The sequence below is a fragment of the Parasteatoda tepidariorum genome, chromosome 7 (assembly GCF_043381705.1).
Source record: "Parasteatoda tepidariorum isolate YZ-2023 chromosome 7, CAS_Ptep_4.0, whole genome shotgun sequence".
NCBI lineage: Eukaryota > Metazoa > Arthropoda > Arachnida > Araneae > Theridiidae > Parasteatoda > Parasteatoda tepidariorum.
Window position 1 is genome coordinate 22,801,419 of NC_092210.1, and position 18,769 is coordinate 22,820,187.

Below are 18,769 nucleotides of genomic sequence, written 5' to 3' on the forward strand. Positions count from 1 at the left end.
TTATATATATATATATAAATAAATAAATTCCGATATCGCTCTCATCAGCTTTCTGAGCTTTCTGAAATCATTTAATGCTGTAAAAATGATTCATCAAAAAACAAAATCATCCTAAAAGATCAACTTTTAAATCAGCTGTAAGTAAATATCTATACACGCGATAGCGTTATTACGATATTGGTCAGCATTTTTAAATGGCAAACTTGATTTAGATAAACTCATTCTAGAGTTATTTTCGCGTGCTTATTTTATAATGGTGACGAAGCAAGAGTATTGTATTATAAGTGCTAAAAGTGCCTTAAATGTTTTTAAAACCAATTCATGTCCTTAAAATCCACTACTTTATGTCGTCTAAGTATTTATGTCCTAATCCACAGTGTATGCTCACATTAAAAGATCTCCATTCTGATAAAATCGATGGTAAATAAATATCGTGAAATATCGATATATAGATGCCATATCTATTCCGATTTGCTCAACGTATTTCAGTGTCTAACTTAGTTAAGACTCTAGAACTAGACCTGTATTCGCTTACTGAATTTTCTCTATCCTCAAAATACAGGTCTTATGGAGTGAAAAATCCTGTAAATGCTTTTTAAAACCCTTTTTAGACCTATATTCGCGTACTGATTTTTCTCTAGCCTCAAAATACAGGTCTTCTGGAATGAAAAAAACCTGTAAATACTTTTTAAAACCATTTCTGGTCCTATATTCGCGTACTGAATTTTCTCTAGCTTCAAAATACAGTCTTCTGGAATGAAGAAAACCTGTAAATACTTTTTAAAACCTCTTTATGCATTAAAAGTGATACATGATAATATACGATCATCATAAAAGATCAACATTCCGTTGAAATCGGTGGTAAATAAAACTTAAGATTGGATTTGAAACGAGTAGAAGTAAAATAAGCGATCAATAAAGGATCAAATAACTGTGGCAAAGTGCCATACTTTCCTTTTTTTTTTATCTTGGTTTCTTCTCCTTATTCTTCAAATTGCCCAAATTTGTTATGGCCTTTACTTTCACAAGCTTTTGTAACAACAAATAGCTTTTTAATTCTTAATCCAGTTACCATACTTTCTCAGAAAAATCATCATAACATTGAACTAGTATGTTGTAAGTATGTGGTTAACTAAATAAGGTGTTCCCGTTCAAGTTAAACCATTTCATCAGAAACTTGAACCGTAATACAGTGCAAGTTTGATATTAACTAGTTAAAGTGTTGCATGTGAAGTTAAATTATTCTATCAATTTCTAGAACTATAATATGTTGTAATTTTGTTGTTAAAACTTAAGGTATCCCCGTTCATGTTTAACCATTCCATCAATATTTTGAACCATAATATGGTGCAAGTAACTAGTTTTAAGTGTATCATTTCAAATTAAACCATTACATCAGTATCTAGAACCATAATACGTTGTAATTCTGTTGTTAAAACTTAAAAAGGTATCACCCCGTTTATGTTAAACCATTCCATCAACATTTCGAACCATAATATGGTGCAAGGATGTAGTTAAACTAGTTTAAAGTGGTTCATTTCAAATTAAACTATTCACTCAGTGTCTGTAACTATGTATACATTGTAAGTTTGTTGTTGAGGTGTTCCCGTTATTATGTTAAATTATAGCATCAGTATCTTGTATCATAATCCGGCTCACATTTGTTGCTAACTAAATAAGATGTTTCGATAAGTTAAACCGTATTTATCGTGTAAGTAAAGTTTAAAAAATACGATTTTATATAGTTTCATGTAGATTTTATATATGATTTTCCAATCCATCGTAGTTTCAAGACCCGTTCTCTTGTTTGGCGGTTTACCTCTTGGCTGTAGTTTTATCGATTTCGACATGCAATTTTAACATTTTTTCTAACATTTACTTTTCTTGTACAGCTTATGCAGTTTAAAAAAAATTACAGAGCATTGTTGTACAGTATTAACAATATCTACCAGATATAAATTCCCAAAAGGAAAGAATCACTTTTTAAGTTTCTATAGTTTTTTTTAAACATTCCCCTTTAATCCTTTGATTGACTACAGTAAAAAAAAAATATATATATANAAAAAAAAAATTATGTATATATATTTATATATATTTTTTGACTTCTCTAGTATGTTTTTTCTCTTTTTTTTTATAATAATTAAATACCTACTTTACTTTGGTTAAGGTAGTTATTTTTAAGTGTTGATAGTTAGCAAGTGTGCACAAATGTGTTAAAATTACATTATTTGCGTACTGTTTATTTAGAAAAATTTACGTATGTTTATTATCTGTATTTTAAAATCACAAAAGATATTTTGACAGATAATAAGTGACACTAGTACATTCTCTTTTTTTTTAATGAAATGTTTATATTATTTAAAACTGGTGCTACCAAGGGAACTACCATACCAGGGTACTACCAAGGGGTGCTACCATTTGGAAAAAGATAATAATAAAAATTTATGTACTATGACAGCTCTTTTCGATTTTGAATGTTAATCACATTTGAAATTTCAAATGGGAAACATAAATAAATTTTGTAAGCAACTACGAGGTTCAAGTATGGAATGTATAATTTGTTTGGTAATATTTATATTTTAGATTCTCTTATCTGCTTTTTTTGTCTTATTTAAAAAAAATTCTTTTTGAAATGTGTATAATAGAGTAAAGCAGTTGTGAGTTTTACTCTAAACTTGAGGCGTTAATTTTTCCGATGAAAATCGCTACGACTTCTAGAAAAGTGATCATGATTTTTCTTTATCCAAAACTTTTATTGTATTACGCTTGTATTAAAACAAAAAAATGTAGATTTATTTTAGCAATCAGATTGTTTTTTAATTTAGCTTTCATTCAATTTATAAATTATTAAGTTAAAAATTAACATTTTTCTCTTTCTTTTACAGCTTTCAAAAACGGTAAATCTCATCTTCATAATTTAAAACGGTCTCTCTACACTTCCGATATAAGTATGTTCAGTTTGAATTGTTTTAAAAATAAACATCTTTCTCTTAAATAGCGTTAATAAACGGCGAATCTCGTCTTTGTAAAATAAAATGATCTTCTCTACTCTGGTCCAGTAAGTACATTTATTTTTAATCTTTTAAAAATAAATATTTCTCTCTCACGTGAATTAAATAAACGGTAAATCTCGTTATCATAAGTTAAAATGTGCTCTGTACTCATCCGATATAAGTAGGTTTAGTTTGAATTGTTTTAAAACTAAACACCTTTCTCTCGAATAGCGTTAATAAGCCGTAAATATAGTATTAGTGCGACAAAATGGTTTCTCATCTTGTCCGATATGAGTACATTTATTTTTCAATTCTTTATAAATAAACATTTCTGTCTCAGGTGGATTTAATAAATGGTAAATCTCGTTATCATAAATTGAAACGTTTTCTCTACATATCCGATATAAGTAGAGGTTTAGTTTGAATATTTTTAAACATTTTTCTAACAAATGGCGTGCATAAACGGTAAATCTCGTCTTCATTAGTTAAAACGGACTCTCTGCACTTCCGATATAAGTAGGTTTAGTTTGAATGGTTCTAAAAATAAACATTTTTCTCTCAAATAGCGTTAATAAGCGGTCAATTTAGTATTAGTAAGATAAAACGGTTTATCATCTCGTCCGATATGAGTACATTTATTTCTTAATTCTTTAAAAAATAAACATTTCTCTCTCAGGTAGATTTAATATACGGTAAATCTTGTCTTCACGAGGTGAAATGATCTCGCTACTCAACCTATATGACTGGGCGGATGGTGTCCTTGGGGCAAGGTCGTGAAAATCTCACGTGAGGCTACAGAATAAGGTCGATCGATAGGAAAAACAATCCTCTATTGCTCTTCTAGCTCCTCTATTGAAGAATTCGCTGCCTATTTCAATGTTTAACATTTATTTCTTGAGGACTTCTTTCCTCTTATGTCAACGAGTGCTTCGCTTGATTTTATTGCATAAACGAATGTTATAACATTTCAGTTCGTTTAATTCACGAGTTGACATTGATTTAATTGTATATAATACAGCGATGAGTTTTAAAAGTTTATTTTTATTATTTGATTGTCATTAAAAAGGTACACACCTTTCTTAACAAAAAATTATTAATAATAATTTAAATTTTAAAGAATTAATTATTATTATTTCTAAATTAAATTCTGATTGAAATAATAATTAATTTAAATTTAAAATAAATGATATAATTAATTTTAATAATTTATTATAGTTAATGCAATTACTATGTATTAATAATAATTTAAATATGACGCAACTAATTTTTAATAGTAATGTGAATCCTGAGTACGTAATAATTGATAATAATTTGAATTCTAAATTAATAGTTATTGATTGTAGTGTGAATTTTAAACTAATAATTATTAATGATAATTTAATTTAAATTCCCAACAAATATGGACAAACAACAAGTTAAGTTTTTAATAATGTTATTAATTAAGATAATAGTAATGAATTTAAATTCAAAATAAATAATTCAGTTTATTTTAGTTGTTTGTAATAGTTAATGCAACTACTATTTATTAGTGAAAATTTAAATTTTACGCAACTAATTATTAATTATAATTTAACTTAGATTCGGAACATATAATAATTGATCAAATTGTGTTTTATTTCTGATATAATTAATGATAGTTTGAATTCAAAACTAATAATTATTAATGATAACTTAATTGAAATTTCGAACAAATATGTTACCTAGTTAACTAGTCAAATTTATAATAACTAGTTAACTAATAACTAGTTAAATTTTCAATAATGTTTTTAATTAAGATTTTTTTTTTTTCAAAATGGGGCAGTGGATACATTTTGAAATCTCGTTCCACAAAGGAAAAATCTGAACTCATATAAATTGTGAAAATTAAGCGCATTTTGCATTGATACGTACGTAATAGTGTAATGCGAGAATTTAATTGACTCAAAGCTTTGAATAATGTTATAAAATGCGGGTTTTATTGTAAAAAAAAGTAAGCTCATAAATGCGATTAGTTTTTTTTAAAATTTTAATCCAATTTAGTTACATGAAATTTAGGTTCTAATCACTTTTAATTATTTCATGAAAATGGTTCATTTTAATTTTTATTACATTCTGGGATATCTTGATAGTGTATTACCCCACATTTTGATTTTGAAACAAAATTCACACGATTCAAAATTGTCCTAAAAATTATTTAAATCAAATTTCTTACTATATTTCGTTGTACTTAAGACCTCCAATCAACGACGGGAAAGCCAATAATATTTTTAATTCGACAATCACTTTGTGAAAGCATATAAACAAAAGAACAAAACTTAAAGTATAATTTTTTTAATGATAAAATTATATCAAATGCTGTCCAATATATACGTTATTGGAGCTGCTCCTTCAGGAAGTCAATCTTCTAATTTGCTTTTTAATTTCATTATTCGTATAAGAACTCATCGAGATTTGGTTATAAATAAGTTTTTGTGTGATTAGTAATGAGTTACACCGAACTGTTAAAACTCAGAAACTACACTGTAAAAAATTCTGTATAAAATTGCGGTATAAAATACCAGCACTTTGTGTGCATCTTCCGTTGTAAAATCCATTTTTACCGTAAAATATTATACCGTACTTTTTACAGTGATACTTTTTCAGTGATTTTTACGTAATTACTGTAAAAGTTACGGTTTATCAGATTTTTTTGTTTTGTAACATATTCCAGTAAAGATGGATGATTTTACGTAAAAGTACCGACACCCTATCTGCCCGTTCATTTTACTGTAATTTGATCTGGAATTTTTTACTTTGTATTAGATTAAAGCAATAAGAAAATTTTCTTATTTCTGGAGAAATGTTTTAAAGAATATTCTGATACCAAAAAGTTATTGATGCAGACATTTATTTACTATACATCATTTTACACGAGTTACATACCTGCCAACTTTTAATCCTTTCGAGGATGATTTTTCCCAGTGGTAGTAAAATGGAAATTGAATAGCAATTTTTGGCAGAAACATACGTGTTATTTTCAAAAGCTTGAACAGGCAACCATGATGGTATCACATATTAATATGTATGCTTATTTTTTTTTGAAAATAGTTGTTGTCAAAATCATTAAAAATTAAGTTTGTAAATTTTACTACCACTTTAAATATTAAAAAAAAAATTTTTTCTCCTCCGCGCTTGAAATTCAGACAACCCTTAATGCTCGCCAAACACAAATAGAGTGACTTCGTTTTCAGTCACTTACTTCACTTTATCATCTGCTCTATTATACCTTTCGTTTCTCTAGCTAATTAAATATATTTTAAATTCAAAAACTGCTGTTTTCCCTGCAAAATGTCTCAAAGAGGACAAACTATTCTCTCAAAAGAGAGAAATGTCATAAAAAATGGCGCGGAATATCATCAAATTTATGAAATATTTAATGTTAAAAAAATGCTGATAAAGTTTTCGAAATAAATATTTTTGCCATACGATTGCCAAATAGCAACCTTCTCCCAAAAATGTCGAAATAGTATCGTCGTATACCACGTGATGAAGGCGGAGCCAAGTGCCAACTCCTGGTGAACGAGCTATAGCTCCTCTCACTTTGTTTAAATTTAAAAAAGTATTGGAGTAATTACGCATTTCATGTTGACGGGAAAAAAATAATTTAACAACCTGAAATTGAAATAAAATATTCTACAAGTACATAAAAAGTCATTAATAAATACTCACGTGTTTTTTGCGAATAGAATAATTAAGAAAATACATGAAATAACTGACAAAGCGCAATTTTCCTTATAGATGAGTAAATGTATAAACTAGTGTTACTTGTGTTTGTCTGTTAATACATTTCTCTCTTTAAAAAAATTATTTATTTTTTCACATTTCCTGAATAAACGAAACTGGCTACAGAGACTATTGACAAAGGCCATGTCATTAAGAGGCTATTAAATTAAATAAGCTGTCGCCATTAAATGAATTTTCCCGATATGTTAGAAATGTCACGTTGGTTTTAAATATCAAGAAACATTTTTAATCCCGGAAACATGTGAGCACACTTATTTGTTTTTTTAAATGTTAAATAATTAGACGTTGTGCTGAAAGAAATGTAATCAATACTTTATGCAATCATTTTTAAACTTTTAATGCAACTTCCTTTTAACTCAGGCACGTGTTTCACAAGTCTATGAGTGATCCGAGAAAAATTTTGACTTTATTTTTTTAAAATTTATTTCGAAGTTATTATTTTACTACAATAGATTTTGTTTCTTTCCCATTATGTCTGTTACCTTTCTTCATCTGTGTCACCAGTTGATATTGAAGAGACTGCGTTACGTAGTTTCTGGTAACTGGATAGTTCTCTAAACAAAGGTGGGACCCGTTACAGAGATCTGAATTTCAAACTTTGACTATAACAATTAAGTTTTAATTTAATTGAGAGTAAGATTTTTAGTAAATTTAAAATTCAGTCAAGTGATAAGAATTGGCATTATTTATTCCAAATTTTTTTCTCTATAAATTCCTTAAAAAATTATTTTTACTAACGATAAGGGCCGATTTTCCACTTTCATATGTTGTAAGTTGAGTTAATTTTACACAATGGCAACTAATATCCTTAACTAATGGCAGCACTTGATAAATTCTGCGTAAAAGGGTTTTTGAAAGAGTTGTGTAAATGATTCTTAGATATTTGATACATGTGAATGTGTATCAAACCTTTGTTTCGATACATGTCCGAATGTTACAATCGAAACTGTGTTTTCAAATGTTTAAAAATAAATTCATTTATGATTGTGTGCTAATATTCTTAATAAATGGCATCACTAGATTAGTTCTGCTTAAATGATTTTTAGAAAGAGAATGGTTGTGTAAATGATTCTTAGATGTTTGATACATTGGAATGTGTATCAAGCCCTTATTTTGATACTTGTTTAAATGTATCGATTGAAACTGTGTTTTCAATTGTTTAATAATAAAAATCACTTATGATTACAAGTAATGTTTTTTTCTTCATATTTTATCCCTCCATATTATAAATCGTGACGAAGACGTAATTTTTGGGTGATCAACTTAACGATACATTTTGTCTTTCTTCTCAAAAACTATAAGATTTAAAAACTAGAAATTAAGATGGTTTGTAGAAAAATGTACTAGGAGAACGACAAAATAAAAAAACTTGTTATTCAGTTATAAGTTCGGGAATTGAAAACTGTTAAACTTATAAAAAATACCGTGCAAGTCATAAGACGGCAACCGCATAGAACTTAACACACACCCAATTTAAATTTTTTTTTAAAATTCCATATTGTTCAAACTTTTCAATTTTAGGAGCTTTTTCGCTAATTATTTTATCGTTTTTTTTTCACGTTACATTTTGTTTTGCTGCGCAAAATCAAGAAAATTTAAAAATTTGAAATTGCGATTGCTTCTTTGAGAATTATTAACTGTTAAACTTATAGGTATAAAATACCATATTTGGTCGATCTCTAACCCTTCAAAATACAACTACAAAGTTGAAATTTGTCGTGCTAAAAGAGCCATTTTTATGTGTTAACTTAGCCTTAATTTTGTTTCGAGATTCCAATTTTCTCGAAAATTTATTTATTTAGCTTTAAATATTTACTATTTATCTATTGTTTCGGAAAATTTATTTTTCTCTTTAGATCTTGGTTTCTTTATTTTTAAAGCTCGTGCTCCAGTGAATGAAGAGTAGCAGAGGAAAAATGTGTGAGAGAGAGTGGTTAATGTTGATAGACATAATCTTTACATTTATCTATCGAAATTTTTTTAAATGAAATAAATTAATTAATTAATAAAAACCTAAGAGATCAATAGAAACACGTGCGGGGAAGAAAAAAAAATTGACTTTTCAAAATAAATTATCAACAAATTCAAAATCCCACTAATATTGAGTGAGAACTTAAATTTGTTTGATAACAGTTATAAATGCTTGTAAATGTAAACATAGCTTCTGTGTTTCTGATAAGTTTTTTTTGAAGTGTTTCTGAAAGATAAGTTTAGATTATGTTATCTACAGTGAATGATGACACCTGTTTGACTTTCTTATCTTTATTATTGAAGTTCATAGGCAGGAGTACAGGAATGAGCTCTGCAGTTTCTGATTATTTTTTATAGTGCTTTATTATTTTTTTAACATTAAATGAAGAAGAAAATTAAGAATTTATTTAATTTATAATTTCTGTATTAATATTATACAGTGCGTCAAAAAAAGTTCCCCCTGAATAAATTTTGATCTAATAATCGAATCTTCACTTTCGAAGGTTCTAATTCAATGGTTCGAGGCGTTGATCTTAAATATGCTAATTAATTAGAACAGACGATATTTTACGTTACCAAATCAGAACTAAAAACGTATTTTCTCTGAATAAACATAACTTTTTTTTCAACGGATTTGGATTTCTGACTCCCAAAATATTGGGGTCAGATTTGGAAATATGGTCCCCAAAGTTTGGTCAGGAGTGCGATCCAAAGTTTGGACCCATAATGTTACTTTTTGCGTATTTCGCCATATCTCGAGAATTTGTTTTAGCGAATTGAAAAATTTTTGCACACAGTTCCGGAGTGTGATCTATGTGTGATCTTTAAATTATAAAATTTCAAGTGATGGAGATGCTTACGTTTTTGTCTAGAATCTTGAAATTTTAAATTTCTTACTTTGACTCCCATATAAGTTTAAAGAATAAAATAAAAAGAAACTAATATATTAAATAAAAACTTAACGAATTACGTAATGTTGAATACTTTTACAGTAATTTATATATTAAATTAGTGAATGTCGTCATTCACTTTGACTCTCTATTGCATCATCAGAATATTTGTGAATTATTATTAACAGTATATACAGTAAGGTAATTAATGTACAATTTTATTCTTTTAATAATTAACCAATCGGTAATAGATCTAAATGATGTCCAAAACTTTGATGACCAGATTCAATTAACGCGGATTTCAAAATATTTGGATACCTGCAAGTGACTTTAACGGGCATGATCAGTTATTTCATGGAATAACTAGGTATTCTATAAAATAAAGGATTTCATACTTTAACGGTAACATATATATATATAAACTCGAGGAACACAAGTGATTAAAATTTTCAAAATGAGGAATCACATAGGGGCAGAGATTGATAAAGCATGAAATTAAAGCACAAAAAAAAACATTTTAAGAGAAAATGCAAGTAAAAATCAAACCATAACAGGTAAATCAATAAGCCGTGATTTAAAGTGTATCTTTCCTAACAATAGGCAGCAAAAGGCCATCAGGATTCAGGGAGGTGCCTTGTTACTAAACAATTTTCTTATTATTTCCTCAATTCCCTTTTTTATTTTAGGGTTTGACCAATGCTGCTTTATAAACTCNAATCTTCACTTTCGAAGGCTCTAATTCAATGGTTCGAGGGGTTGATCTTAAATATGCTAATTAATTAGAGCTGACGATATTTTACCTTACCAAATCAGAACCAAAAACGTATTTTCTCTGAATAAACATAACTTTTTTTCAACGGATTTGGATTTCTGACCCCCAAAATATTGGGGTCACATTTGGAAATATGGTCCCCAAAGTTTGGTCAGGAGTGCGATCCAAAGTTTGGACCCCATAATGTTACTTTTACTTTTTGCGTATTTCGCCCATATTTCGAGAATTCTTTTAGCGAATTGAAAATTATTTGCATACAGTTCCGGATCTTCAAATTATAAAATTTCAAGTGATTGAGATGCTTACGTTTATGTCTAGCATTTTGAAATTTCTTACTTTGACTCCCATATAAGTTTAAAGAATAAAATAAAAAGAAACTAATATATTAAATAAAAACTTAACGAATTACATAATGTTTAATATATAAATTACTGTGAAAGTATTCAGTTAGTGAATGTCGTCATTCACTTGGACTCTCTATTGCATCATCAGAATATTTGTGAATTATTATTTGCCGTATATACAGTAAGGTAATTAATGTACAATTTTATTCTTTTAATCATTAACCAATCGGTAATAGATCTAAATCATAGATTCTCAACCTTTTTAACGTTGCCGCCCCCTTAAAGAGCAAAAAAACGCACCGACGCCCCCCTTGTGAAAATCCAGTTATTTAGAGCATGGTGATGGAGCGAGGTGTGCTAAATTATAAGAGACAACATTAAGCAATTTTTTAATAGTTAAATTTATCTGGTTTTTAAAAAAAGTAATGTGCACATATATCGATACTTTTCTCACGGCAGGTATTCGCAGTCTATTTGCATTAATTAAAATAAATACGGTAATGGAAAAAAATACAACAAAGAAACCTATGCTTAAAAAGAATAATTTATTCTTAATTAGATAATTAAAAAAAACCTCAAAATATTTTTTTTACACTAAAAAGTAGTATCAACGAAACATTAGTCTCTTAACGTTCGGTTAAATTTTTTTTGTGAGGTGAAGACGCAAGTCCCCTTGTTGCACAATTTCGAGTTGATTTCTCTTTTTTTCCGTAACAGCACTGACTCCACGTTCGACAAGGTAGGAGGAAGGGAAGGCATTTAAAAAATTTTTAATGATAGTCCGCAGTTCAGATTAGAGGCAACTGATGTTACCTTGAAGCCAAAATTCTCTGAGACGATCACCACTTCAAAGTTTCATTAGTTGAAAGTTTGACTAATTCCTCATAAATCTGAACCTGTGCTGTTTCAATATTCACAAAAGAGTCCATAACCCATTAAGGGACTTCCAGGGAACAAAACATCTTTAAAACGGTCAGAAAAATCTTCGTGCAGAGAGTCAAGGTGTTGACAATATTCTTGTGGATCATCAGAGCGAGTTTCATCTGCTTGGCTGAACTCATTCCAACCAAAATTCTGCTTCCACAAAATAAGTTTCTTCAGAAAGGCAGAAATGACTGATTATGTAGGGATCAAATTGAGCTCGTTGCCTTGAAGTTGTAAATTAAGGCCATTAAATTTTACAAATAAATCCACCGAAGTCTTTCTTGGGTTCTAGCAATCTGTCTCTCAGAGCTACATCTCTTTTTTAGAGGAACTCAAGCACAGAGTCGAAAAGATTACAAAACCTATTGAGACAGGCGCCTTTGGATATTCAGAGAATCTCGGAGTGTAGTAGCAAGTGATTGAATTCTTCAATAGTTGAGAGCATTACTGTGAATTTTGTGCACAGCAAATATGATATATTGCAATAACTGATGCAAACGGTCGCTGAAATTTTTCCTACTAAATGCTGCCTGTGATTCACGCAGTGAACAGCTAAAATATCTGTATTTCCCTTTTCAAAAGGGCGATAAACCCACGATGTCAACCCACCATTGCAGGAGCTCCATCAGTGGCAATCGACGTAATATTCACAATGGGAATGTTTTTCTCTGTAAAATAATCTGGGACAGTATTAAAAATAGATTTACCTTTGGTATCTACAATCAAGCTTCTTGTAAAAAGCATCTCTTGTATACTTTTTTCTACCTTTACAAACCGGACCTACGCATACAGTAAAGCCTACGTTGCATGGCAAGGTTGATCCATCAACTTGAAGGGAAAATTGGTTGAATATCAAAAGTTTGCAAAAAGAAACTTCAACGTCTTCAGCCATCTCACCATTTCGTCCCAGCACTGTATCGTTGCTTAATGGGATATTTTTGATTACAACAGATGTGGCTGGATGGTGTACAATTGTTTCTAAAACGTCCTTGACAACCGTCAGTATCAACTCTGCTTCGATGGTATGAGCTTTCCCATAATTGGCAACAAATTTTTATATATTATAAGAAGCTATCAATCCATCGTCGCATTTTTGTGATGATGTTGCTAGTAACCCTGAGACTGAAGGTGCCTTCACAAACTTGTCTTTGATGTTCGCAAAAAATTAAATATCTTTATTTTGTTTGTGAGTATGAGTTTTTTGCAAATGCTCCTGTTAGCGGAAAGTTTTTCTTGTCTCATTGGATAAAACTTTATTACAAAGTAAACGCATGGGCAGTTGAGAGTTCAACAGCGATTGAACAAATACAGACTTCAAGTACGTGGCACGGTATTGATGATACTTCTTTTTGTTTACCGACATTTGTTGGTGGCAGCAAAATACAAACGATGAAAGAAAATCAACTATTTCTCCAAATTAATAAATAATTTATGGTAAAGTACTAATTCGCGCACATACCTGGCCAAATAAATAATGAGATCGAATCGAGACTGGGGAAAAAACTGTGAAGAAGGTAACGAAAATCATCATGAGAAACACGGGTCAAATCAAACATTCATACCGAAAGCTCATGCAATTCGATTTCCGCCAAATGGCTTGAATGAGTCAGAGCCATTCGCGAAATAGCTTGAATAAATCAGAGGCAATAACTACTGACTAATGCGCTGTGCTGTGTTGGTTCGAAGAATAGGTGTCGTATAAGTTCGTTTTATTGGTGGTACAAAAAGTGCATCGGATAATATTAATTTATTTTATTAACTTAATCTTTTTTATTATTAATTTTAGATTAATTTTATTTATTAAATACATTTAATTTAATAATTTTTTGTAAGTTTTAAAATTAAATTTGATTGACAAAACATGCTCATCGCCCTCTTACCGCCCAAAACATACCCAATGCCCCCCTACCGCCCAAAGCAAGTTCACCGCCCCTCAGCATACTCCCAACGCCCCCAGAGGGGCGGTATCATCCCCGTTGAGAAACAATGATCTAAATGATGTCCAAAACTTTGATGACCAGACTAAATTGACGTGGATTTCAAAATATTTGGATACCTTCAAGTGACGTCATTGTAGGTAATTCGTGGTATTTGTCGATTCAGAAGCCTATCAGGTTTGACTCACATGTCGTTTACTGGTATCCAATTAAATCTGATTCAAATCACGTGGATTTTTTTAATATTTTATAACCGTCGTTGAACAGTCGACCCAATTTTAAGGGTTTACGACTACTAATGTACAACTCCGTAGTCTTGTAATTTTGAACTCAATCCAGAAGACAAGGGAATTCTTGGATCGAGTATTGGGAGAAATTTTCTTTCGTGGAGGACTTTTTGATGGAGCTAACCCGCATTTGCGTTACATGGAGAGGAAGATCACGAGAACCTCCCACGGTTAGCCTGTAGGATCTAATCCATGATCCGTCTACCACAGACGATATTTCACGTCAGCACTGTGGTCAGTGCAAGCCGGATGCAGATTTCGTTTCCACTGGGATTCGAACCCGGTTCGCCTCATTGAAAGGCGAATTCTTTATCCCCTGAACTCTACTCAAATTGCAAGTTCCCAATTGGGGTACTGAATTTAAAAGGTCTAGCGATAAAGAAAATTGCAGGCAGAAGTTTTCTCGGAGTAGGCCAAGGCCCTCCCTAGGCTGATCGTGACATATTATTGTCGCTACATGATTGAATTAAAGACACAAATAAGCACCGGTTAACCAAATTACCTGGAATATTAGATTAACCGAAAGTGTGCCATAGGCATGATTGGGCGATTATTTAAAAGGCGCTCATGCCTTAAAAATTGTAAATTTATTTTGAAGAAAATTATTAAGGAGGCCTATTTTAATATTTTTGATGTAGGCAATCTATGGAGTTCTAATCGTCTATGGAATACCAGGACATTTTATAAAATATTTGCTGTATTTTATACTTTAATGGTTTGTCATTAGGCATTTTATAGAATATAATGTTTGAAATGTTTGGTCGTCGTCCATTTTTGTGCATTCTACAAAAATTTATAATCTACTATTTTGTAGAATGCTGGATTTCAAACAAAGCGTTATCCTTTAAATATCAATATCATTTAGTAAAACGTATACAGTGTGATAAAAAAAGAACTTTAATAACTTTTAATCAAAAGATCGAATTACAATTCTATTGAATGCAAGATTAAGATAACCAATTGAATACAAGCATTAGACCTTAAATAAGATAAACCTTATACATAGTAATATGCTAGACTTTAAATATAGTAAACCTTAAATATGGTAATATGCTAGATTTTAAATATGGTTATATACTGAACCTTAAAAAACGTAAGCCTGAAATATAGTAATATGTTAGACATTAAATAGTGTATACCTTATATCTTATATATGGTGAAATTTACATATGGTAATAAGCTAGGCCTTAAATATGGTAAAAATCTGAAAAAATCTACTCCAATCTCGAAAATATTATCCCAATAGTATAGTTAGATTAAAAGAACGGATGGAAGTTAGCGAACCTTAATGTTATCTTAACTTCATTTTGCGTATTACGCTATTGAAATTATTCAAGCGAATCAAAAATTTGTTTTCCCAGAAAAATAATTCGAATCCATGCAATATATATATATATGTTTTTTTTTTTTAAATTTTATTTANATTTTGCACGGTTTGGCTTACTTTTGAAAGAGTTATCGCTATTTTTGTGATTTTTCCTTAATTTATGATAACCAGTGTAGTTCGAATCCATGCAATATATATCTATGTTTTTTTTTAAATTTTATTTACTTTATTTGTAATTGAAAAGTTTTAAATCGATCACCTATTTTTATACCATTTTACATTATGTAATTTTTTAATGACAAAATCCAAAATTTGAACAAAATCGATCAAATAGTTTCTTGGTAATAATATTTCACAAAAAATATATTGATATTTCTTTTTCTTTGCTTTGAGTTTTGATTTTTAAACTTTTTTCTTCAATTATGCTTAGAGTTTAAATTAAATGCAATTATTATAAATGTATATGAGTAATTTTAATTTTTAAAAAGTTTCTTATATTACTCATATAATTAAAATAAATAATATTTAAAAAATAAAAAATGCATGAATAAATAAAACTATTTTTAGATTTTTTTCCCTTGCTAGTGTAAATCTAGATTTTAATATTGTACCTAAAAGAAAAATGGAATATTTTAGCGAATAGTGATTTAAATTATTTGAATTAAAAAAATAAATAAAGGAAATTAAAAAATTTTATAAATATTTTCGAGTAAAGAGTACTACAAAAAGTAATGTTTTCTTAAAAACAACAAGAAAAAAATCTATTACCTTTTGAGGAAATAGCGAGTTTATCATAAATATAATTTTCCTGGAAAAAAATATAAGTTTTATAAAGATACGTTTTTTGTGGTCATGGAATACATATAAAACAAATATTTTTTTGTGTCCAGGCGGGCAAAAACTTATTTCTCTTTTTAGTAAATTTTTAAAATAGATTGTTTATTTTTTAGATATTTATGCATTATTAAAAGTAATACTTCACTTTTTTTATCTTTCAGAAATTGGGTACAAATTCATCATCCTCTTTATCATCTGGTAAGTTTTTTTTATTTTTAAGTTATAAATGTAGTGTTTAATTCATTTCCTAGATGGCAGCATCAACAGCTCATGTCTTCTAAGCTTTTCATTCTTATAAGAGAAAAAAAAATCGTAACTTTTTTTTCATTCCTTAAAATGTGATTCTCAAAAGGTGTTCCGCAGATATCTGAAGCAATAATCCATAATTTATTTAATATTTCGGTTGTTTTTATTAAATTTTTTACGTAAAATAGCAATGAAAAAAGAAGTAGCTAAGTTTAAAAAGAAAAGACCACTAATTATTTATTTACTTTGAAAACATTTAATATGAAGACTTAATTAGATGAATTTGTTTTTGAAAGTGTGTGTGGATGTGCTGAAAATTAATAAAATTAACTGAATTGTGGTTTTCAAAAAAAGAACTGTCATAAACGTTAAGATAGTAATCAGAGAAACGATTCTTTGAACTTGAATTTGATTACTTCATTTTGAATTTCTCGATGGAAATATATAATTTATTTTTATGAAAAGAGCATGCATTAAAAATATCCCCTAAGTATTTTTCGTCGTGCGTTTCAAAATATAATAATTAAGAAATTGTTTCTCAAGAATAAAGTAATTGTTTCTCTGATTACTATTCTTAACGTTTATGACAATTCTTTTGTGAAAACCACAATTCAGTTTATTTTATTCATTTTCAGCATACACCAAAAACAAACTAATATATTTCATTCTTCACCTTTCTTTGCTGTATTAATATGTTTAAAAAAATTATTAATAATTAGTATTTTTTTTTTGTTAGTATATCGGTATATTTATAACTGCTAGTAACTCATTATATATATATAATATATAAAAAGTTCAAAATGTAGAGAAAACATGGGGGAAAATTACAGAACAATGAAAAGAGGAAAAATGAAAAATAATAATAATTTTAAAAAAATCCGAAAAAAGGAAATATAATTAATAAAATTCCGGAAAATAAAAGATATAATCTTTTCATCAGCTCACACGATTATATCCGCAAAAAGGAGTGCTTTCTAATATTGTATTAATATAGCCAATGCAAAATATATCAATACAATAGTATGAGGAGCTCTCAAAAAAATATACAACAAATAAAATGAAACACATTAAGTAAAAATATCACGCAAAAAGAGAAAATAAAATATAAGGAAAAAACAGAATAAAACGAAATCTATAAAGCGAGTAGTGAATTTAAATGAACTTACATGAACGGGAAATTTTTCAAGAATAAAATATTTTCGTAACAAGATAGCCAGATTACAAAATATGAAAAACAGAAGCGCAAATTGAGTAAATAGAGGGGTTTTGTTTTATAGTGCGTTTTTACTGCAGTACTGAAGTGCGTTTGATTTGTTAGTTACCAAGGATGGGCCAGAAAATGGATTTGTGCAAGGTAATATTATACTGGATAATTGAAATAAGTTGACAATTAATCATTTTAGAAAATTAACTTTTATTTAAGAAAAAATTAAATATAATAGAAAAGAGAAAGAAACATGAATTGCCTGTGTTGCACATAATTTTAGCCATGAATTTGTCCGAAATGGATTTGCGAGTGGTAAAAATTTTATAAATTAACGAAGTTTATATTAAAAAATTATATTAATTAGCAAAGAAGTTTTTTAGTAAATTTATTTACAATAATATACAATTAACTCAATGATTTTACGTAGAATTTAATTACTTTAGTTGGGTATCCATTGTTTTTTGTTTTTTATCAAATTTTGAAAGAGTTTGTCTATTTGTAACAAATCCTTATTATTTGTAACAAATGCCTATTAAAGCGCGCAGGTCGTCGGGCTATCGAAGCGAGGTTGCCATCACCTCCGCAGAGGATCAAAATTGTGATGGCATGTCTTTGGATCTCCCTCAAGGATGTTTCCCAAACCGTTTCCATTGAGCAGCTCTAATGCTATCTAACAACTAATACAATTACAACTACAAATCTGGGCTTTAAATCTGGGGGTGGGGCTAAGGAAAAACTATGAAAAATTATAAACTGTATGTTTTTTTCTGTATATTATACTTAGTAAATAAATCTTCAAGAAATGTTTTTTTTTTAATGCTACTTTGAAAACTTAAAATTGATTGGTTATCTGATAGTTTGCGACGGAAGGAAGAAAGACTCATCCATTAATGAAGTCGCTTCATTCCGGAAAATTCTTCATACTTCCGCGATGTAACTGTAGATGGTAAAGGTTTAAATTTCAAAATTATTATTCACCCGGGAAATATCATTTTCTTTAAATGAAAGATCTACGATGTAAGGAAAGACTGATTGCTAATAAACATCCCAGAAAATGGTTTTTTCGTCGAAAAAAGTTTAAAATAGGTGAGTGAAATTTAAAAAGTCAAAAGACTAGCTCTATTTAAAAATATTTCAAATATTTTTTGTTGTATTAACAGCTTAATTAAACGGCGCTCATGCCTTACAAATTCTAATTTTATCTTGAAGAAAGTGATTAAGGTGGCCTATTTTATTATTTATCTATGGAAATTATTATCAACGGCAAAATCC

The 18,769-nt window shown here is 29.0% G+C and overlaps 1 protein-coding gene across 9 annotated transcripts in view; it reads left to right on the forward strand.

Moving 5' to 3' along the window:
* Positions 1-18,769, forward strand: part of LOC107453731 (5'-AMP-activated protein kinase subunit gamma-1) — a 334,655-nt gene that overhangs the window by 215,830 nt on the left and 100,056 nt on the right. For all 9 annotated transcript variants that reach the window (XM_071183173.1, XM_016070657.3, XM_071183176.1 and 6 more), the window contains one exon: positions 16,206-16,242. In XM_071183173.1, coding sequence (XP_071039274.1) covers positions 16,206-16,242 — 37 coding nt within the window. The remainder of the gene's footprint in view (positions 1-16,205; positions 16,243-18,769) is intronic.